Source organism: Coturnix japonica, chromosome 15, assembly GCF_001577835.2.
Source record: "Coturnix japonica isolate 7356 chromosome 15, Coturnix japonica 2.1, whole genome shotgun sequence".
NCBI classification, from domain to species: domain Eukaryota; kingdom Metazoa; phylum Chordata; class Aves; order Galliformes; family Phasianidae; genus Coturnix; species Coturnix japonica.
The window spans coordinates 7,032,946-7,050,049 of NC_029530.1; the positions used below are offsets into that span (position 1 = coordinate 7,032,946).

General features: G+C 52.6%; 1 protein-coding gene and 1 long non-coding RNA gene across 2 annotated transcripts; one reads left to right on the forward strand and one right to left on the reverse strand.

The window, feature by feature from the left end:
- The first annotated feature begins 1,470 nt into the window (after nucleotides 1–1,470).
- MMP11 (matrix metallopeptidase 11) lies at nucleotides 1,471–17,066 on the forward strand. Its single transcript, XM_015878030.1, has 8 exons — nucleotides 1,471–1,602; nucleotides 9,458–9,699; nucleotides 10,208–10,351; nucleotides 11,008–11,141; nucleotides 13,713–13,960; nucleotides 14,203–14,416; nucleotides 15,959–16,216; nucleotides 16,432–17,066. Exons 1-8 carry the CDS (start codon nucleotides 1,471–1,473, stop codon nucleotides 16,563–16,565), a joined length of 1,506 nt encoding a protein of 501 aa, XP_015733516.1. The 3' UTR covers nucleotides 16,566–17,066.
- Nucleotides 6,786–16,052, reverse strand: LOC107321289. Its single transcript, XR_001558526.2, has 3 exons — nucleotides 15,956–16,052; nucleotides 9,481–9,693; nucleotides 6,786–7,521 (listed from the first exon to the last, which is right to left on the reverse strand). It is a non-coding gene; the product is annotated as an uncharacterized LOC107321289 (long non-coding RNA).
- Nucleotides 17,067–17,104: the final 38 nt, after the last annotated feature.

The following is a 17,104-nucleotide window of genomic DNA, read 5'->3' on the forward strand; positions in this document are numbered from 1 at the left end:
CTCTACAGCTCTACACATAAGACCTGTGCAGGGTCAGGTCAGGACATCGCCCTGGACTGCCCAGCACACAGTGCTACGTGGGCTTTTACTTTTCTGCCTCACCTCCATTTGCTCAGCATGGCAGTGCTGCCCAAGCAAGGCCACCATCAGGCTCATTTTTCTTACATCTGCTTATCATACTCAGTATTTACATCCTAAATATGGTTTCCATAAAGTAAAACATGAACAATTCATCACAAATAAAAGTCATACAGCCTGGGATGTCAGGAAGCTTTACCCACTCCCCATGCACCAGCACGGGCAGCTGGAGATCAAAGTCTCCTTATTTGCATACATTTCTTGAACCAATTTGCAGTTAAACTCTGCTGAGAGGATGCTACACAGTGCAGGGCCTCTTCCACACAGGAACATAGAAACCGGAGCTGTGCACTGCCTGCATCTCCAGGCTGAGCGGATGGAGGTTTGGCATCCCCAAAATGAAGGTTTAGCCTTCCTTCCCTTTCCTAAGCATCCTGCGCAGGGAAAGCCTTCCTGTGGGTGGTGAGTGAAGGGCCAGGCGCACACAGAGCCCCATAAATGCAAAGCAGTGGTGCAGGCACATTTCCTGCATTAAATCTAGAGATCAGATCTTCCCTATGGGCACGGCAAGGTCCAGGTGTGCAGGAGATGGTTTTCATCCTGGGGAGGGGAACAGGAAAGCACCTTCGCCCCCCCCCCCCCCCACTTGCTCCCCTCGTCCCGGGCATCGGTGCTTTTCTGAACTGTCACAGATGACAGCAAAACACCCGATACATTTCTTCTAACCCGCTCTGGGGCAGCTCCAAGAGCTTTTGTGGCACCACAAAGCACGTGCGGGGCGGAGAATGGTGAACGCTTGTGGGATTTCAGCACCACTTTTCGAGCCCCCTCCCGAGCCCGCCCCGCTGAGCAGCCCCAACTTCGAACACCATCTCAGTGAGAGCAGAAACCAGCTCCGGGACTGGAAGGAAGCGCTTGCAGCGTGTGTTACTTGCAGCGTGTGTTACTTGCAGCCAGGTGCTGCCTCACTCTAGATGCAGACGGCCGGAGGCGGAGCAGCATTGTCAGCCCAGGGGCAGCAGCGAACAGCCCCGCACCTCCTTCTCTTCCTCTTCTTCCTCGTCCTCCTCCTCCTCTCTCGCCCCCATCCAGGGCTGCAGCCCCCGCCGTCTCCGTGCCGTCCGGCCGCGGCTCCTGGCGCCGCGCTCTCTCCCTCCCATCGGGGCGTGAAGCCCGGGGGGGGTCAGGGAGCGGCGGGGCGGCCCCGTTCCCGGGCGGCTCCGCCCGGCGGTACCGACGGGCCGCATCCCCTCGGCCCGCACGGCTGTAACCCGACGAGGGGAGAACAAAAGGCAGGAGCGGCGGCGGGCGGGAGGGAGGGAGGGAGGGAGGCGCGGAGGGAGGGCAGGCGGCCGCGGGGGGATAAAAGGCGCTGCGGGACCCCCCCGCCCCATGTCCGAGCCCGCCCGCCCCGGCCGCTCCTCGCCGCCCGGCATGGCCCGTCCGCCGCTGCCCGCCGCCGCTCTGCTCGCCGCCGCCCTGCTGCACTGCGCGCCCGCCGCACCCGCCCGCCGCCACAAGCCGGTGAGTGGGGACGGGCACGGCCCCCCGGGCGGGCACCGGGACAAAGAGGGTTTGCGAGACGATCCCCCGCCTTAAAGGCATCGGAGCCGGCCGTGCCGCGTGAGAGCGAGGAGACGGGAAAGCCGGAGCTGAGGGGCGAGCGGGCAGCGGGGGCCGCCGGGTCCCGGCACCTGGGATGCGGCTGCGGCTGCCGGGGAGCGGCGGCAGGAGGAACCGGGATCGGCTCGTGCTGGGAGCGCCTCGTTGGCTTCTTAGCGCGTGTTGCACCGCTGTGCCATAAAGCAGCGGCAGAGCGAACGGCCGGTAGCAGCCCGCGGGGATTAGCTCAGGGTCTGCCGATGGGTTTATTATCAGCTCTGTCATCTGAGCGCTTTCTAACTTGGCTGCTAAGGATGCTGTGGGCTGGGACTTGGCACCGAGCGGCCTCGGCTCCCGAAGCGCTTGTATTATTCCAAACCAAATGTCACCGCTCTTGGCTCAGCTCAGCCGTGCTCTGAGGAAGGTGACGCCGGGCGTTCCCCCAGCTGGATGGTCCTGCTGCCCGCAAGGACCTGCGAGGCTCCCGGGGGACGCAGCCGTGTGTGTCACATCCTCCAAACGTGGGTCCGCTCCTCGCACCGTTCGTGCTCCTTCCCATGTCCGTGCATCTGCTGGCTGCGGGGTTCGGCCGGTCCCCAGCTGGCAGCCTGCTGCCCAGGGGCTGTTTCCTCCTCACCCCGTGTTAGCACCGCGCATCCTTAGTGCTCATACTTTTGGCTGGACTAACTTCACGTGATGACCCTACAAATCTGTTGTGCTAAGGAACATGTTGTGCTGGTGTGTTTGATCAGCCACGTGGAGCTCGGGGTCGTAAATCAACATTTCATTCAGTCTTTGCAGAGAGAGTGGCTGCGCTGCTTTGGGTGTTGCAATGGACAGATGTTTTTCCATCCTTTTAGATAGATCATCCCAAACGGATTTCCTTTTGGGTACATGTTCCTTATCTGATTTCAAGGCTCCTGAGGGGTGTTCTGGTGCCTCCAAGTACAGCCAGCATCACAGTGGTTGCACTCAGCAAGTAAGGTGACAGCAATGTGCCTCATCCCACTCCCAGTGCCCTGCTGGGGTACGCTGCGGGGTGGAGCAGTGACTGCAGGGAGGGCTGCGTGGTTGTCAGTGGCCTACACATGAATTTCTCTGCCCTCTCCCATAAGAGAGCTCTGCCATGCCATCACATGCTCTCCTGGCTAATTTTAGTCCTTCCACACAAAGAGATGTTTCTCCATGTCTAAACTGCAGCTGTTTTCCTTCCTGTGCACCTTGTGCTGTCGAGTGATGAATGAGAAGGGAGCCAAAGGGCTGAGCTGGGAAAGGAGTCTTGCTCCTTTAAGACAGAAGATGGGGACTTGTTCAGGCTGTGCCAGCAGGAGGGGTGGCTGAGGGCTGCACTGTCAGTGCCCCATACCCACACTGGGGCTGCTGGGTGCTCCAAGTGACAACAGCCGTAGTTGGGAAGGGAGGGGAACAAAGGGTTAAAATTCATTTTAAGGCTGGGCTTAAGAAGCTGCAGTCTTTGTAGCTCTCCTTCACTTTTACCTTAATGCCTAAGAAAGAGAAAACTGAGAGTAAAACACAGGCTGTGTCTGGTGTCCACAGTAAAACTTGAGAACAAAAGAACTCCAGTCATTGGGCAGCGCAAGGCGCGTGCTGAATTCCTGCATTGCTTTCAGCTCCCCTGGGAATTCAGAGTCACTCCGTTTGCTGGGAAATTCTCTGTGGAAAAGCAATGGCACCTCCCCAGCTGCCAGCACCGTCACCTGGGAGCTGCATGATGCCCTGAAGCCGACAGTCCTGGGATCCCTACACTGCTCTGGGATCCCTACACTGCTCTGGGATCCCTACACTGCTCTCCTGCAGCCCCCAGCTCTGCGGGCGGAAAGCAGAGCTGGCAAGGCAGCTCCAGCAGGAAGGGTTTGATTTGCACTGTTTGGTTTGGCTATTTAAATACCGAAATGAGTGCTGGGGTAATTTTAGGCATGTTTATCCTCTGCTCTGGGAGAGACTCATGACACATGTAAGCAGTTATTCTCCAGTGGGCCTGTTGTGTTTGTGCTTTCACATGCAACACGCACACACCCTGCAGTGTGGCAAATGGGGTGCAGCTGACAAAGCAGGCTGGAAAGGGAGAAAAGGGCAGAGGGGAGATGAGCACTCTGTGAAGACCCCACACTGCAGCATACACTCACTTTTACTCACTGCCCTGTACAGCCTGCCCTGGATGGAGAAAGCCCACTGTACATCTCCAGTGGGTCAGGCAGGGGGACAGTGCTCGTCTTGTGGGTTTGGAGATCATTGCCTGTGTTCCCTGAGGGCAGAATATCCCCCATAGCTCTGCAGAGGGCACCACTGTGCCTGGTGGCTGTAGCAGTGGGAGATGTCCTGGCTGCTGTCCTTGGGTTGAGCACCAGTTGCTCATCACTCACTTCAGTTTGCATGTAAATGCACAATGAACATAAAAAATCTCAGCCCTTCCTCCTCTGGCTGGAGAGTACCTCATCCTAGATTGGTTTCTTGTCTTCAAGGGGATTTCTAGGTCATCATCCTGAGGGCTCTTGAAACCTTTCACTGTCCTGGCATCCTGGGGCTTGTTTGCTTTGTAAGTACTGCTGCTTCTGGCAAACTGTTGCTTGGGTGACACCAGCAGCATGGCTGCGGTGTTAATGATGGACCAGACTCACAAACTGTCATGTAATTAAAGTGTCTGATAACAAAAATAGTCCTGCAGTGTTTATTCATTTGCTTTCTCCTGTTACATCAGAGCCTGAGCCTTTTCATTCTGACTGTGGGCATAAACATTTGCAGTCTATAATGTTTCATGTTCTGTGTTGCTTAGGAAAAATAAACATTTTCCTTCTTTCATTGCCAACAACAACTATCATCAAATAATCCGGAAACAAACTGTCAGGCCCCAGGAGGTCGTGCTTGGTGGTGCTGTGTAGTATGGGAGTGAGCAGAGAGGAACCTCCAACTGTGTGAAGGCCAGGAACTGCGGCACCTCCCATTTGGCCTCATTTGGCCAAAGTTTGGCCTTGTCCTTTGCATCCCCTCTGCTCTGTGTGCAGTAGGACTGAGCTGCAGCCCAGCTTGGAGGAGCCAGTTTTGTTATAGATTTGTTTGGTGTAAGTAAAGAATTCGGAGGGGCTGAGAGAGAGCCATGTTCAGGGTGAAGGACCAGTGATCTGTTGACTTTGCTTACACATTTCTTCCATGTTGTCCATTATCTGTGCCTTCTGACCAGCAGCACAAAAATAATTCTTCTGCTGTGGACTTTCAGCTACAGCATTCACACCTTTGTGACCATCCAGTGCTGCACTTATGGTCTGCATCCACTCTCTACTCCAGAATGGGGTGACCCCAGTTTAACTGCTAACTAGCAGCTGTAAGTGCAGCTCCAATCCAACCCCTGCAGATCCATGCTGGGATGAGAAGCAGGCTGGCCAAAATACTGGGCTCACTATTCACTCTGTGCTTGAGGAAACCAGTGCTGATGTCAGGCAAGAGCATCACCAGGAGCCTGTTCAGGGGTGCAGAGCCACTGAGAGGGCACAGCTGCCCAGCAGCAAACAGAAAAGACATGCTGGAACTGTTGTACATGAGAGCCACAGGAGAAAGCGTATCTGCTCTTCTCCACACAATGAGCTAAGGGGAGGAGTGCTCCAAGATGCAGACTCATGGATAGGAGGAGGATAATCCTACTAGCCAAAGGGGCAGCAAATACTAGGGCTATGCCAAACACTGAGTAACAGAAGAAGAAAACAAGGAGAAATAGAAAAGCAGCAGAAGGGACAGGGAGGTGGGGAGGAAGCCCATCTACTCATCCCACAGCAGAAAACAGCCCTCAGCGACAGGGGAAATATCCAAGACTGATGGAATTCATGCTGTAGCTTGTCCAGCCCCCACCATCTGACAGGGAGGGGTGGTCTCCTTTCATGTCTGTGCTGCAGGAGTCATCAGGAGCCCAGCCATGTAGGTAATTACATGCATGACAGAGAAGACAAGTTTAAGTTCAGGGTGGGCAGCCGAGGATGGACCCAGTCAGAGGAGAGCACTGGAGTTGTCTGTACCTGGCAGCGGCCTTGCTCTTGAGGTTTTTTATACATCCATTGTAGCTGTGCTGCTCTGGCTGCTTCTCTTTCTGGGTGACAAGTGCTGCCCAACACAATGAGGTTAAAGATGCTCCTGGCTCCTCGGGATGGCTGGGACACTTCCTGGGAAGTTTGGCTGATGTTCATCTGGCCCCATCGGAGCCAGAGAGATGTACGTTGTGTCACAGAATCTGAGTACTGAGACGGCTGGAAGGAACTGAGTGGGCAGTCAGCACCTCCACAGTGGTTTCTGCTCTCCCATGGGATCTCCTTTCCCTCCAGTTCCCCCTCAGCCTTTTGGTCACAAGGCTGTTAGGAAGAGGTACTTTCTCTGAATGGCCCTCTATGTGTACAGCTTTGTTCCTCTGCTCTTCTCTGCTCTGGGTTTCAGGCCTGGCAGCCCCTCTGCACTTGCAGAAATTTTGCTGCTCGGTCTCCATCGCAAAGCCTTGGCTTCTTCCCCAGTGGAAAGCTGCCTCTCCCTGTGTACACTCACTATCCCTGACTGTGGGTTATCCTGTGCAAAGGGCTGCAGACTGCTGTAGGCTCAGAGGCAGCATATGCATGGGAGGGTTCTCATGGGCTGGGGATCAGCTGTCATTGAGGAGAGCTGGCAGGCATAGACCTCTGCAGCCCTCAGGAGAGAACTGCTGGAGGGTGAGGCAGGCTCTCTCACACTATCTGGTTTCCCATCTTTCCCGCAGGCGCTACTCTTGTGCTCTGACCCAGCTCTACATTTGGCTGTTCTTTCCTGACTTGCAGAGACCTCCCTTTGCTTTTGGTCTTCAGCAATTCTTTCCCCTCTGCCGGCTGGATAGGAGTGGGGATGCCCTCATGATTACCCTACAGCCATTGCCTTCCTAAGCCCTTCTCCACAGGTTTGTCCTTGGTTCAGAAGCAGCACAGCTCTAAGCAAACCCCTAAGCATACAGTTAGGGCATACCACATATGAAGAGCTCAAGAAAACAAAGCAGAAGCTCTCTGAAATACCCATACATATCCCAGAGATGGGTGGTTTCAGTACAGGGTGGAAGGGATTCAACCTTAAGTGACAGGATGTGATATCTAAGCCTTGGGAATTGACTGCTGTGAGGTGTGTCCAGTCAAGGAGGCTGAAATCTCCAGCCTGATACACCTACTGAGCATTGTTTGGAAAGTGGTTTCTGCCCGTCACATTTCCCCTTGCTGGCTGTGCCTGCAGTGGCATTTTCCAGCCCTTTCCTGCCATCATGCTAATGTCAGTGTAGTGACGGCAGAGAGAAACTCTGTGCACTACCACTGTTTGTGCAGCGGTGCAGCAAGTGCAGGGACAGCAGGGCAGGTCTAACATCCTGCTTCCACCCAAGGGACCTGCTGGTGTCCCCTCCCAAGCCTGGTCAGGCTCGGTCATGGCAGCAGGCAGGCAGGTGGAGCAGGGAGGATCCTGCTTAAGGTAAAGTTGGGTCTGGATGGCTGAAAGCTGGAGTTTGTTCCAGCAACTTCAAGTTAATTGAACAGTTGAGACAAAATCTACCTGTCCTCAGCCCCTGTACATAGGTTCCTTCAGGGCAAGAAGGAAAAATGTAATTCCTCCTCTGCCTCTGCTCAGACGATACTCTCCGGTTTATGCCAGTGTTCCTAGCAAAAAGCCAACACCTGACTTTTCCTCCACTTGTCAGGCCTCCAGCAGTTTGGGTAGATCTTGTTACCATAGCCAAGACAGAGTTCCCAGCTCCACAATGAAGGCTTTCCCTGGAATCCATCTTCGCTCCTGCTCCCCATTAGTCTTGAAGCAGCTGCCTGGTGCCTCCTGGCCCTGGGGATGCAGACACATTCATCACCCCATGGTAGCAGAGTGCTCCTGAGCAATGCATGCACTGTGGGAAGCCAAGAGCCTTTCAGGCTGGGCTTTGGTGAAAAGCATCAGCAGACACAGCTGCCACTGTATGCTTGGCAGAGGGTCTCATGGGGGCTGAGAACAAAGCATTGGCCAGGATGCAATCCTTATGAGCTCCTCCTGCCAGCTGTCCTTCTCAGACATTAACTGCCTGGGAAGGAAGGATGCCAGGCCACTCTTAGAGAACTCAGCTTAGAACAACAGGTATCTTGCACTTGGCCGGGCTCCAGCATTCAGTGGGAGCAGGCTTGTGCAGCATCCCCTTGGACCGGCCAGCTCATGCACCCTCCTTTCACTAAAGGATTAGATAGATTCCCCATGCAATGGTTGGTGTGTTGAGCGGGCTTTGTTGTGCAAGACATAAAATGGCTTTCTTTGCACTTGTTAGTGGTGTGTGAAAGTGCAGCAGGACGCCAGGATGGGGTGGATGCAGAGGCTGGTTTCTAAGGCAAAGGCTGGCAGATGCCAAGCCCTCGGCTGGCTGACTGGCACGGAGGACTAACCAGCACCGTGAAGTAGCAACAGACATATCAAGAGCTGGACACCTGAATTGCACCTTGCACAACCTCTCTGACTCCTGTGCCCATCCATGCATCACTCCAAGGCACGGGGCAATGTTGGAGTCAAAGCCCAGTAGCGGAATTAATGCCAAGGGCTTCACACTTCATTCCTGCCCGCATGAATGGGCTCATTGTAGGGGAACAGAGGGACAGCAGCACATGGATTACACGGCGTTGTGGCAGCGCTGGAATTGAGCCAGCCTGACCCTTAAGTCCCCAGGCAGGCAGGAGATCTGGCCTGAAAGAAGGGAGCTCTCTGCAAGGGAAGGAAGAGACCCCGAAACATGACTCGAGCCCTGTGGGATGGAGCCTGCCTGCTCAAGCAGATGCATTACACAACTCAAGCCCTCCTGGTGCTCGAGCACATTTAAATCTGGCTACACAGAATGATGCAAAAAGGGCTGCATTTGGACCCAGAGCTCACATAGCACAGTTACATTGGAATCAAGCACCCCCTCACCCTACATGCCTCACAGCAGATTGGGGATTAAGCTTGACTTACAAATCACGGTGGTCCTGTGCCCCATAATCCTGCTGTTAGTTGGGAAACCAATGGAAATCAGCTAATTAGCACTGATTAATGCTTCCAAGAGGAACCACACTTTTGTAATTAAGTGTGAGAGAGTGGAGTGACCTTACTGAAAGCAGATCCACAGGCAGAGTGAGGCAAGAGGAAACGGTCCTGTCTTTCTCTCACTCACACAGTGACAGGGACTGTAGGAACAGCCACTGCTGCTCTGCACTGAGCACTGTCATCCTCCAGATTATGTATCCTTATCTCCAGCTTGTGCAGCCCCTGAGCCATGCCAAGCGTCTGCTTAACTCACTATAGCCACAGGAACAAGAACAGGGAGCACAACCATGTGTTGGGGACTAAAGGTTCACATCACCGATATCAGGGCTAGGAGGGAATACGAGTTAAAAGGATGTGGGGAAAAGTGGAAGATTTTACTCCCTTCCTAAGTGATTTGTTTCATGTTTGGATGGTCTGGTTCTCATCTACAGCTTGCAAAAGCATTTCATGCTGGCCAGCTGTCAAGGAAACGTGGACCAAAAGTGGGCTTAGCAGATGCTATGGAATTAGCCTTTGTTCACAGGTGTGGCCTGGCCTGGGAGCAAGAACCCAGGGAACTGAGGATGTCTGTGGGAAGCAGGACATGCCTTAGCAGCCAGGGAAGAGACCAGGGAGAGGTGGAATTCACCTCTGCAGGTCTGCTGTTGTTAGATGTTCATCCTTTCATCAAGACCTCTCATACCCCAGACACAGAAGTGACAGCTTTGCTTTTCTCTTCCAGGACATATCTCGAAAACATCATACCTGGAAAGAGCAGAGTCCCTGGCTTTCATCCCTGGTGGGGACTGGTGTGCCTGCCAAGGGCTTCCCCATGGGTGCAGATGAGCAGGCAGCACACTGGAACCCGCCCCGCTGTGGTGTGCCAGACCTCCCGGTGCTGCCGGATGGCCAGAACGGGCGCAACAGGCAGAAACGCTTTGTCCTTTCTGGGGGACGCTGGGACAAGACTGATCTCACCTACAAGTAAGAGAAATGTGAAATGAGAGTAAGATTAAATGACTTCTCACTCCCTAAAACTCTCCATCTATGTCCCCTGACTGTGGCATGCTGTGATGTGCTCGTACAAGCAGCAGGGCAGCCACACACCAAACCACCTGCAGGACTGCACCCAACACACACGTTCCTGTAAATGCAGCTGCTCACTCTCCCATCCAAACACTCACACAGTCTGCCCACAGCAGCACCCCAGTGCACACCTTTGCTTCCCCATATCAAACCCCAGTGCATGCTGAGCTGTGCCTCTGCCACCACACGCTCCTGCTGTGCTTTTGTGCCCCCACAGCCATCATTCCGTGGGCTGAACTCACAGTTTGTTTTAAAAAGTCCATTTTATGCTGCTGCTATTGATGTTCCCATTAACATGATTCTGGGGGAAGAGGGTGCTAGAATGGAACTTCTCTGGATTGGAGATGCTTTGGTGCTCAGAGGGAGTTGCTGATGCTCTTTTCCCCTGGTGTCTTTTGCCTTTCAGAATTATCAGATTCCCGTGGCAACTTGTAAAAACCAAGGTGAGAAGGACCATCGAGGAGGCTCTGAAAGTCTGGAGCGATGTGACACCACTGACCTTCACTGAGGTTCAGGAGGGCCGGGCTGACATTGTCATTGATTTCACGAGGTGAGTGTGGTGGGCAGCAACACTCTGCTCCCAGGTGGAGTAGCAGCTCTGTGTATGAGATGCCAGGCCTGCAGCTGAGCTGCCAGCACAGCACGGGCACTGACACAGAGGTTGATATTTCAGCTCTCAGAGTTGGGCATGTTTTTGGTTTTTCTGTCAGATGTGGGCTGCTTAGTGTAAATGCAGCTGTTCTTTGCTGGCCATGCACAGTACCGTTACTAATCCCTCATTAACTTTCTGAGTATATTTACATTTCTCTGCCCACAGGCTGTTTCCCTAAGTGTTTGTTTTGACGTTCCAACTTCAGGTCCTCCATCCTGTCCCCTGACAGAACAATGTAACTGTCTGCCTGAAGACAAATATAACTTCCTGGTTAAATGAATTTTGGCTCTTGGCCTGAAATTAATGGCTGGCAAAACATGCACAGGAGCAAAGACTTCCCTCTGTGGCCTGTTTGCACAAAACTGAGAATAGCAGTGAAGACTCTCAAAGCAGGGATGCGATTTGTGTTCTGTGTATTCACTTGTGCCACCCTCTGCTCCCTAAAGCAGTCACATCTCATGGGTTTCCTTCAGTTGCCAAGAGTGGGCTCAAGCTTGAGCAAGCGCCTGAGCCACGTGGCTGTTGATCTGAAGTGCACTGTGGTTTCCCTCCAGGTACTGGCATGGTGACAATTTGCCCTTTGATGGGCCCGGAGGGATCCTGGCACACGCATTCTTCCCCAAGACGCATCGGGAAGGAGATGTCCATTTTGACTACGATGAGACCTGGACCATCGGGAACAACCTGGGTATGGTACCTATTAAGGGAACTGTGGTGTGCCAGGTGCCTGTCAGCACACTTAGAGAATATTTAACTGTGCTTTGAGCAGGGCCCTTGTAAAACTGAAATGCAACCACCATTCTTGTAGGATGTATTGTCACTTCCTGCTACTTACAAGCCTGCTGGACCTTTTTTTGCAAAGCCTATGCCCAGCACCAGGAGCCTGGATTCCCAGAGCAGACACAGGCTCACACACTGGGTGACATACCAAGTGGCTTCCAAAGGACAACATAGCAATCAGGCCTCAGACTCAGTCCTGCATGCCCTCAGAGTATTTTCCCTTTAAACAAGTCCATAAAGGGAAGCTACCCAGGCTCCAACTCTGCCCGTGTGGCCTGGGAATGCTCTGACCATAAACAATACCACTGCAAGTCAAGACATTTTTTCTTTGCTAATAATAGATCTGAGCTGGTAGCTCACTGCTCAGGCATTTGGGGCCTGGCGTCAGTGTCCATGTGATACCACAGTACTGCTTGGGACCATCTGGACCTGTGCCTGAAGCATCCATTTCTGCAAGAGCCACCAAAACTAGCACAGGGACAAAGACACAATCACAAAGCCTGGGTTAAATCTCCACTCCTCTGAGGTTTTCCAGATATTTTGTCCACATCAGTGTCAGGGCTCAGATGGGCCACCCCTCAGGTCCAACTCTGTCAGGTGAACACCAGGTTGGCTCTGTGAGGGACAGGACTGTCACATCTCTGACTTGGTCCATGCCACCCTGATACAAGAACCTCAGCACAAGATCTTGCTCCTAAAGCCTTTCTGCTACTCAGGGACAGGTGGGTTTTGCCACTTTGCACCTCCCGCTGGGGCTGCCTGTGCTGAAGAATTTCCTACATTCTCTCATAGTCAGTGTTGGAGGCAAACCAGAACTGTCAAAACAGATGCCAGTTCCCATCAGAATCCAGCCCTGTTCCATGGCCTTTACCCTCTCTGCCTTCCATAAATAAATGTTATAAAAGGTCCTTGCAGCTAATTGCTATTTAATATGTCAAAAAGAGCTTTATGATATAAACGCGGTTTAATCTTTGCCTCAGCTCTCAAAGACAGGAAAATCCTTAGCCTCATTATATAGACAGCAGAGCAAAGGGGGTAAGATGCCTCGGGGTCAGCCCAGAGCCGTGCAGTGAGCAGGACTGTGTGCAGAGAACCTTCTATGAGGGACAGTGAATCACCCAGCACAGCTCCTGCAGACGTGCTGTCCTCCTCCCCAGAGAATCTGACAGTAGTGCTGCAGATCTGCCAGCACTGGAAAGCATTGAGTGAGGAGACTGCCAAGCTAAACACAACTATCTGAAGGTTTCTAATAAATCACTGACACAGACATCCCGCTTTGCTAGCTGACATAGGTGTGTTAAATTAATTGTGTCAGTGCTGCAAAATTCATTGCTTCTACGTGCAGCTGACCTGCAGAGGAAGACCAGGGCTCACCTTCCCCTCCACCCTTCCAGCTGGATCCCCATCTCGGTGCTAAGCAGTGACCTGCTCCCCTGGGCCAGCAGGGGAATCCCAGTGGGAGCAGTGAGAGCAGCTGACTCACGTCCCTGCCTTTCTCATCACCTGTGCTGCAGCCTGGAGGATTCCTGGCTGAAGGCAAGTGAAGGAATACGCTGAGACTTGTCAACAAACAGCCTCTGCTCACAAGCTTTACTGCTTAATGTTTTCCTTACAGACTTCCCTAAAATGTATCAACTTCAAGAAGGATCTATGATCTATTGGAAGCTAAATAACAGTTGCCAGCCAAGCAACATTTTTGTTTACTGAAATACACTTTTCTCCATTCACTCCTATAGATGCTGTCAGATCACATATCCCCAAAATACAGTCTCCCATACAACTGCTCGAGCTTGGTGAAGAAGGGCAGGTCATGATATTGAAAGAATTTTTGTGTGCTTATCTTTAAATGCCCTCCTCTTGCCACAGTCCATACGCAAGCAATAAGTGAGCTCCCTCTGCTGTCTGCACCACTCACCAGCTGCATCCCCGGAGGAGTCCCCACTGACACCAGGAGCTGTCACAGCAGGCATGATACAAGTGCTACTGCTACATTACAGCTGTAGCTAACAACTGTTGCAAGATTGGGTGAACAAAAACAACCTTTCCACCCATCACATACCTCACAATATAGGCCAGGTTTCCTTCTTTCTGCAGAGTTCATAAGTATGTAGAAAACCCTCATCTTGCTGATAGCTGATGAGCACAGAAGCCACTGGAGACAGAATTACAGATTACCAATGTGCCCAGGTTGATACTTGAGCATACGAATTCACTCTCAGTGCTCTGGAATCAGTGAATCCCTTAATTATACCCTCTGGTTCCTTAAAAATACACACTTAAACAAGGTATAGAGCTATCCAGGAACAATCTGCAAGCTAGATTTCTATTGCTGCATGTCAGACTCCTAGAGCATACCTCAGTGCATTGTCAGGAGCTGACAATCAGCAGCAACGAACCTAATACAGTATCCGCTCTGTGAGTACAGCCTGCCCATCTCACACAAACAGGCACAAGTGTTTCCTGTCTCATCCCTCTGCAGGCACTGACCTCCTCCAGGTGGCTGCTCATGAGTTTGGCCACGTGCTGGGCCTGCAGCACACAACTGTCTCCAAGTCACTGATGTCTCCTTTCTACATCTTCCGCTACCCACTAAGCCTGAGCGAGGATGACAAGCAAGGTATCCAGTACCTCTATGGGAAACCCAAACTGGATCCCAACCCAACCCCAACACAGCCAGCAGAGCTGCCCCAGCCAGACCTTGAAACAAATGAGATCACCAATGTGAAGGTAAGTGAACAGCTTGTCTGTGTCTCCTTTAACACCATGGCTTGTTCTCAGCTGCTGGGACTGCCCACACCATGGGGCCAGCAACAGGCTTGCACATGGTTTGTTGCCTGTTTTCCTCCCACACTAGTGAGCCCAGTTGTAGAGCGACATCCTGGACATGGGGATGTCTTATCAGCTGAACCCAGCCTGGGTGAGGTTGGCTCTCATGGGTCCCAGCCCCTGACCAGGCCATGCTTTGGCAGGCTGTGCAGCCCGATGCTTGCGAGACAGCTTTTGATGCTGCAGCCACCATCCGAGGAGAGCTGTTCTTCTTCACATCTCGCTACGTGTGGCGGCTCCGAGCTGGAAAGCTGCAAGCCGGCTACCCAGCTCTGGCCTCACGTCACTGGCAGGGGATCCCAAGCTCTGTCGATGCCACCTTCGAGGACCCTCTGGGCAATATCTGGTTTTTCCAAGGTAAGAGCTGGACTGGGATCAGACGGCTCAGAAGTAAATCTTTTTTTACAGAGGGGTATTCAGGACACAACAAGTCCCTGCAAGGAGAAACCCTTAGGGTACAATCAGCAAATCAAGATCCTTGCTGTTTATTTCTTTCTCTGTTTAAGCTTTTTATTGAGAGGGGAAGAGAGTAGAAAGGGTCACTTCTACTTTAGACACAGCCAAGATACACCATTCTCCTCCTCTGGAACACAACTGTTTTGAGCCTCTGCCCTGGCCATGCTGCTGGCAGAGGAGGAAAGAAACACCTGCAACATCTCCCTTGGGGATGAAAATGGGAGAAAAAGGGCAGGTTCATTGCTGCCCACAGTTAATGAGTTTTGCTAGCACCCCAAAACCATGAGCCCACAAAGAAGGGAGACTTAGTGCAGAGCCAAGCTACCTCCAGCCACCACAGGGATTCAACATCAGTCACCACAGTGGGGTGAGACCTCCTGGATAACTCTGGAGCTTAAGACCAGCGAGGACTCCTGTTTAAGCTCCATTATTTTCTCTTTCCAAGTGTGTATTTAATAGCAGGGACACGCACTTTGAGACCAAGCACCAGAAACTACACCAAGCAGCTCTGCAGGCACTTTTACCACATAAACATATTGCTTAGTGCCTCACCTCACACCTTCAGTGTGAAAACTGGCGGGCTCCCACTGTGAATTCAAATGAGATAAGGGGAAAGCATTACATACCATCGGGCAATTACAAATTTTTCCCAATTTAATCTAAACTGGAAATATGTTCTCAGCCTCTATTTCAGCTTGGCAACAAGAAATTGGGTTCTGTAGCTTGCCTCTCTACAGCCACATCCCCCTTATGCCTGTGCATGACTATGTATGAACTCCAGATAAGCTGGCAGGGTAGGGGCTGATCCCTGGACCCTACCTAATGCACAGATGTGGCACACATCACATGTGCCCCCTTTGAGTCAGCCCATAACCCATTTTGCTTCTCTGAACCCACCTGGCAGCCCCACACCTCACCACAGACATGCCACAATAATCAGCCTTTGTCTTGTCAAACTCTACAGCTTTGTGGATTTCTTTACCAACAATGGGTTCTACTCCTTTTCCAGCATAACCAGAGCAAACTCAAAGCTCAGGTCTGATTCAACTGCCCAAATGCATCCTCAGAAACTACAGGCAACCCCATCAGACTGGAGCAGCTAGAGAGAAACATCCTTTCAAATGCACACAGGCCTCTCTAACACCACAACCGTGAGCCTGTGAGAGGCCAGGAAAGGTAGCCTGGTACATAGTATGTAAAGCTAAATCTTGTATTATAACTTCCACAGATACAGAAGAGACAGCTGCCAAGAATCCTCCCAGTCCCACCACTGGGTTGTACTGAGGGGAGAACTGAATTCCTTACTCCCTTGGTGGGCATTCATGAACAGCTTTCCCTGGGAGCTCTGCCCAGGCACCAGCTCCAGTCTGCAATTCCATGCCAAGTTATCTGACATCTAAGAACTTCTGAACATGTGTTTCCCCTTTTCCATCTCCTTACCAGATTCTCAGTACTGGATTTATGACGGCGAGAGACGAGTCTCTGGTCCCACACCAACTGTAGAGCTGGGCCTCCCTGCTTCTCCCGTGCAGGCAGCTCTGGTATGGGGGACAGAGAAGAACAAGATTTACATCTTCAGTGGAGGCAACTACTGGCGCTTCAACCCTCGCACACGCCAGGTGGACAACATCTACCCCCGGACCATGGCTGACTGGCGAGGCGTCCCACAGGAGATTGATGCTGCTTTTCAGGATGAGCTGGGTCAGTGCAGCAGGGACAGGCCCTGCTCTGGGGCACGTGCTCAGGGTGATGCTACTTCCCACCAGACCCAGCTGTTACCACTCCCAATAGTGACAAGCCCAGCAGCTCTGCCTGCAGTTCAGCCCAGGCAGCAGTGCTGAACTGCTTTCAGTAGTACCTAGTGCAGACAGCTGAGTGAAGGCTGGCTCACTTACTCCTCCCTCTCTCCTCCACAGGTTTTGCCTATTTCCTGAGAGGCCGAGACTACTGGAAGTTTGACCCGGTGCAGGTGAAGGTTCTGGAAGGTTACCCCCGTCAGATCAGCCAGGACTTCTTCAGCTGCACACCGTCCTCCAACTCCTTCCGATGAAGGAGCATCCCCTACTTTTCCCTTCCAGCCCTGACCTCCAGCAGACACTGAGGGCTCTGCTGCCATCCCTGGCTCCTTCCAGGCGCAGACTGACACAACAGACGTGTCACAACAAGTGACAAAGTTTGCTCCTCTCCCGTTCCAGCAGCAGCCCCAGCTTTGGTCCCTGTACAGAAGCATCTGCCACATTCCTTACAGACACGAGCAGCCTTAATGTGGCCGGGCTGTTGTAGCTCTATCATCCCAAAGCCATCAGGCCTTGGAACGGGACCCCCCCCATAACACCGACCCGCCGCCATCACCCCCCGCGCTGTGAGGCCGCAGCCCCTCAGCCTGCCCCATCCCAGTGCTGGACACTGCCCATCCGCACGGTGCTCCCGGGTACAGAACCAAACCCGTGGGCGTCAACTTTTGTACGACGCGTATCAACTCTTTTTATATCTATATCTATATATACTGTGTATATACGTATCGATGTACCAATAAAGCGCCTCTTTTCTACCCGCCGCCCGACTCACTTCAGCGCCGGGTGGGCGGGA

Excerpts from the sequence above, each read along its gene's own strand:
- MMP11 (XM_015878030.1), top strand. The coding sequence starts at position 1,471 with ATGTCCGAGCCCGCCCGCCCCGGCCGCTCCTCGCCGCCCGGCATGGCC. Across the intron at positions 11,142-13,712 it reads GACCATCGGGAACAACCTGG|GCACTGACCTCCTCCAGGTG; the intron begins GTATGGTACCTA and ends ATCCCTCTGCAG. Across the intron at positions 14,417-15,958 it reads CAATATCTGGTTTTTCCAAG|ATTCTCAGTACTGGATTTAT; the intron begins GTAAGAGCTGGA and ends TCTCCTTACCAG.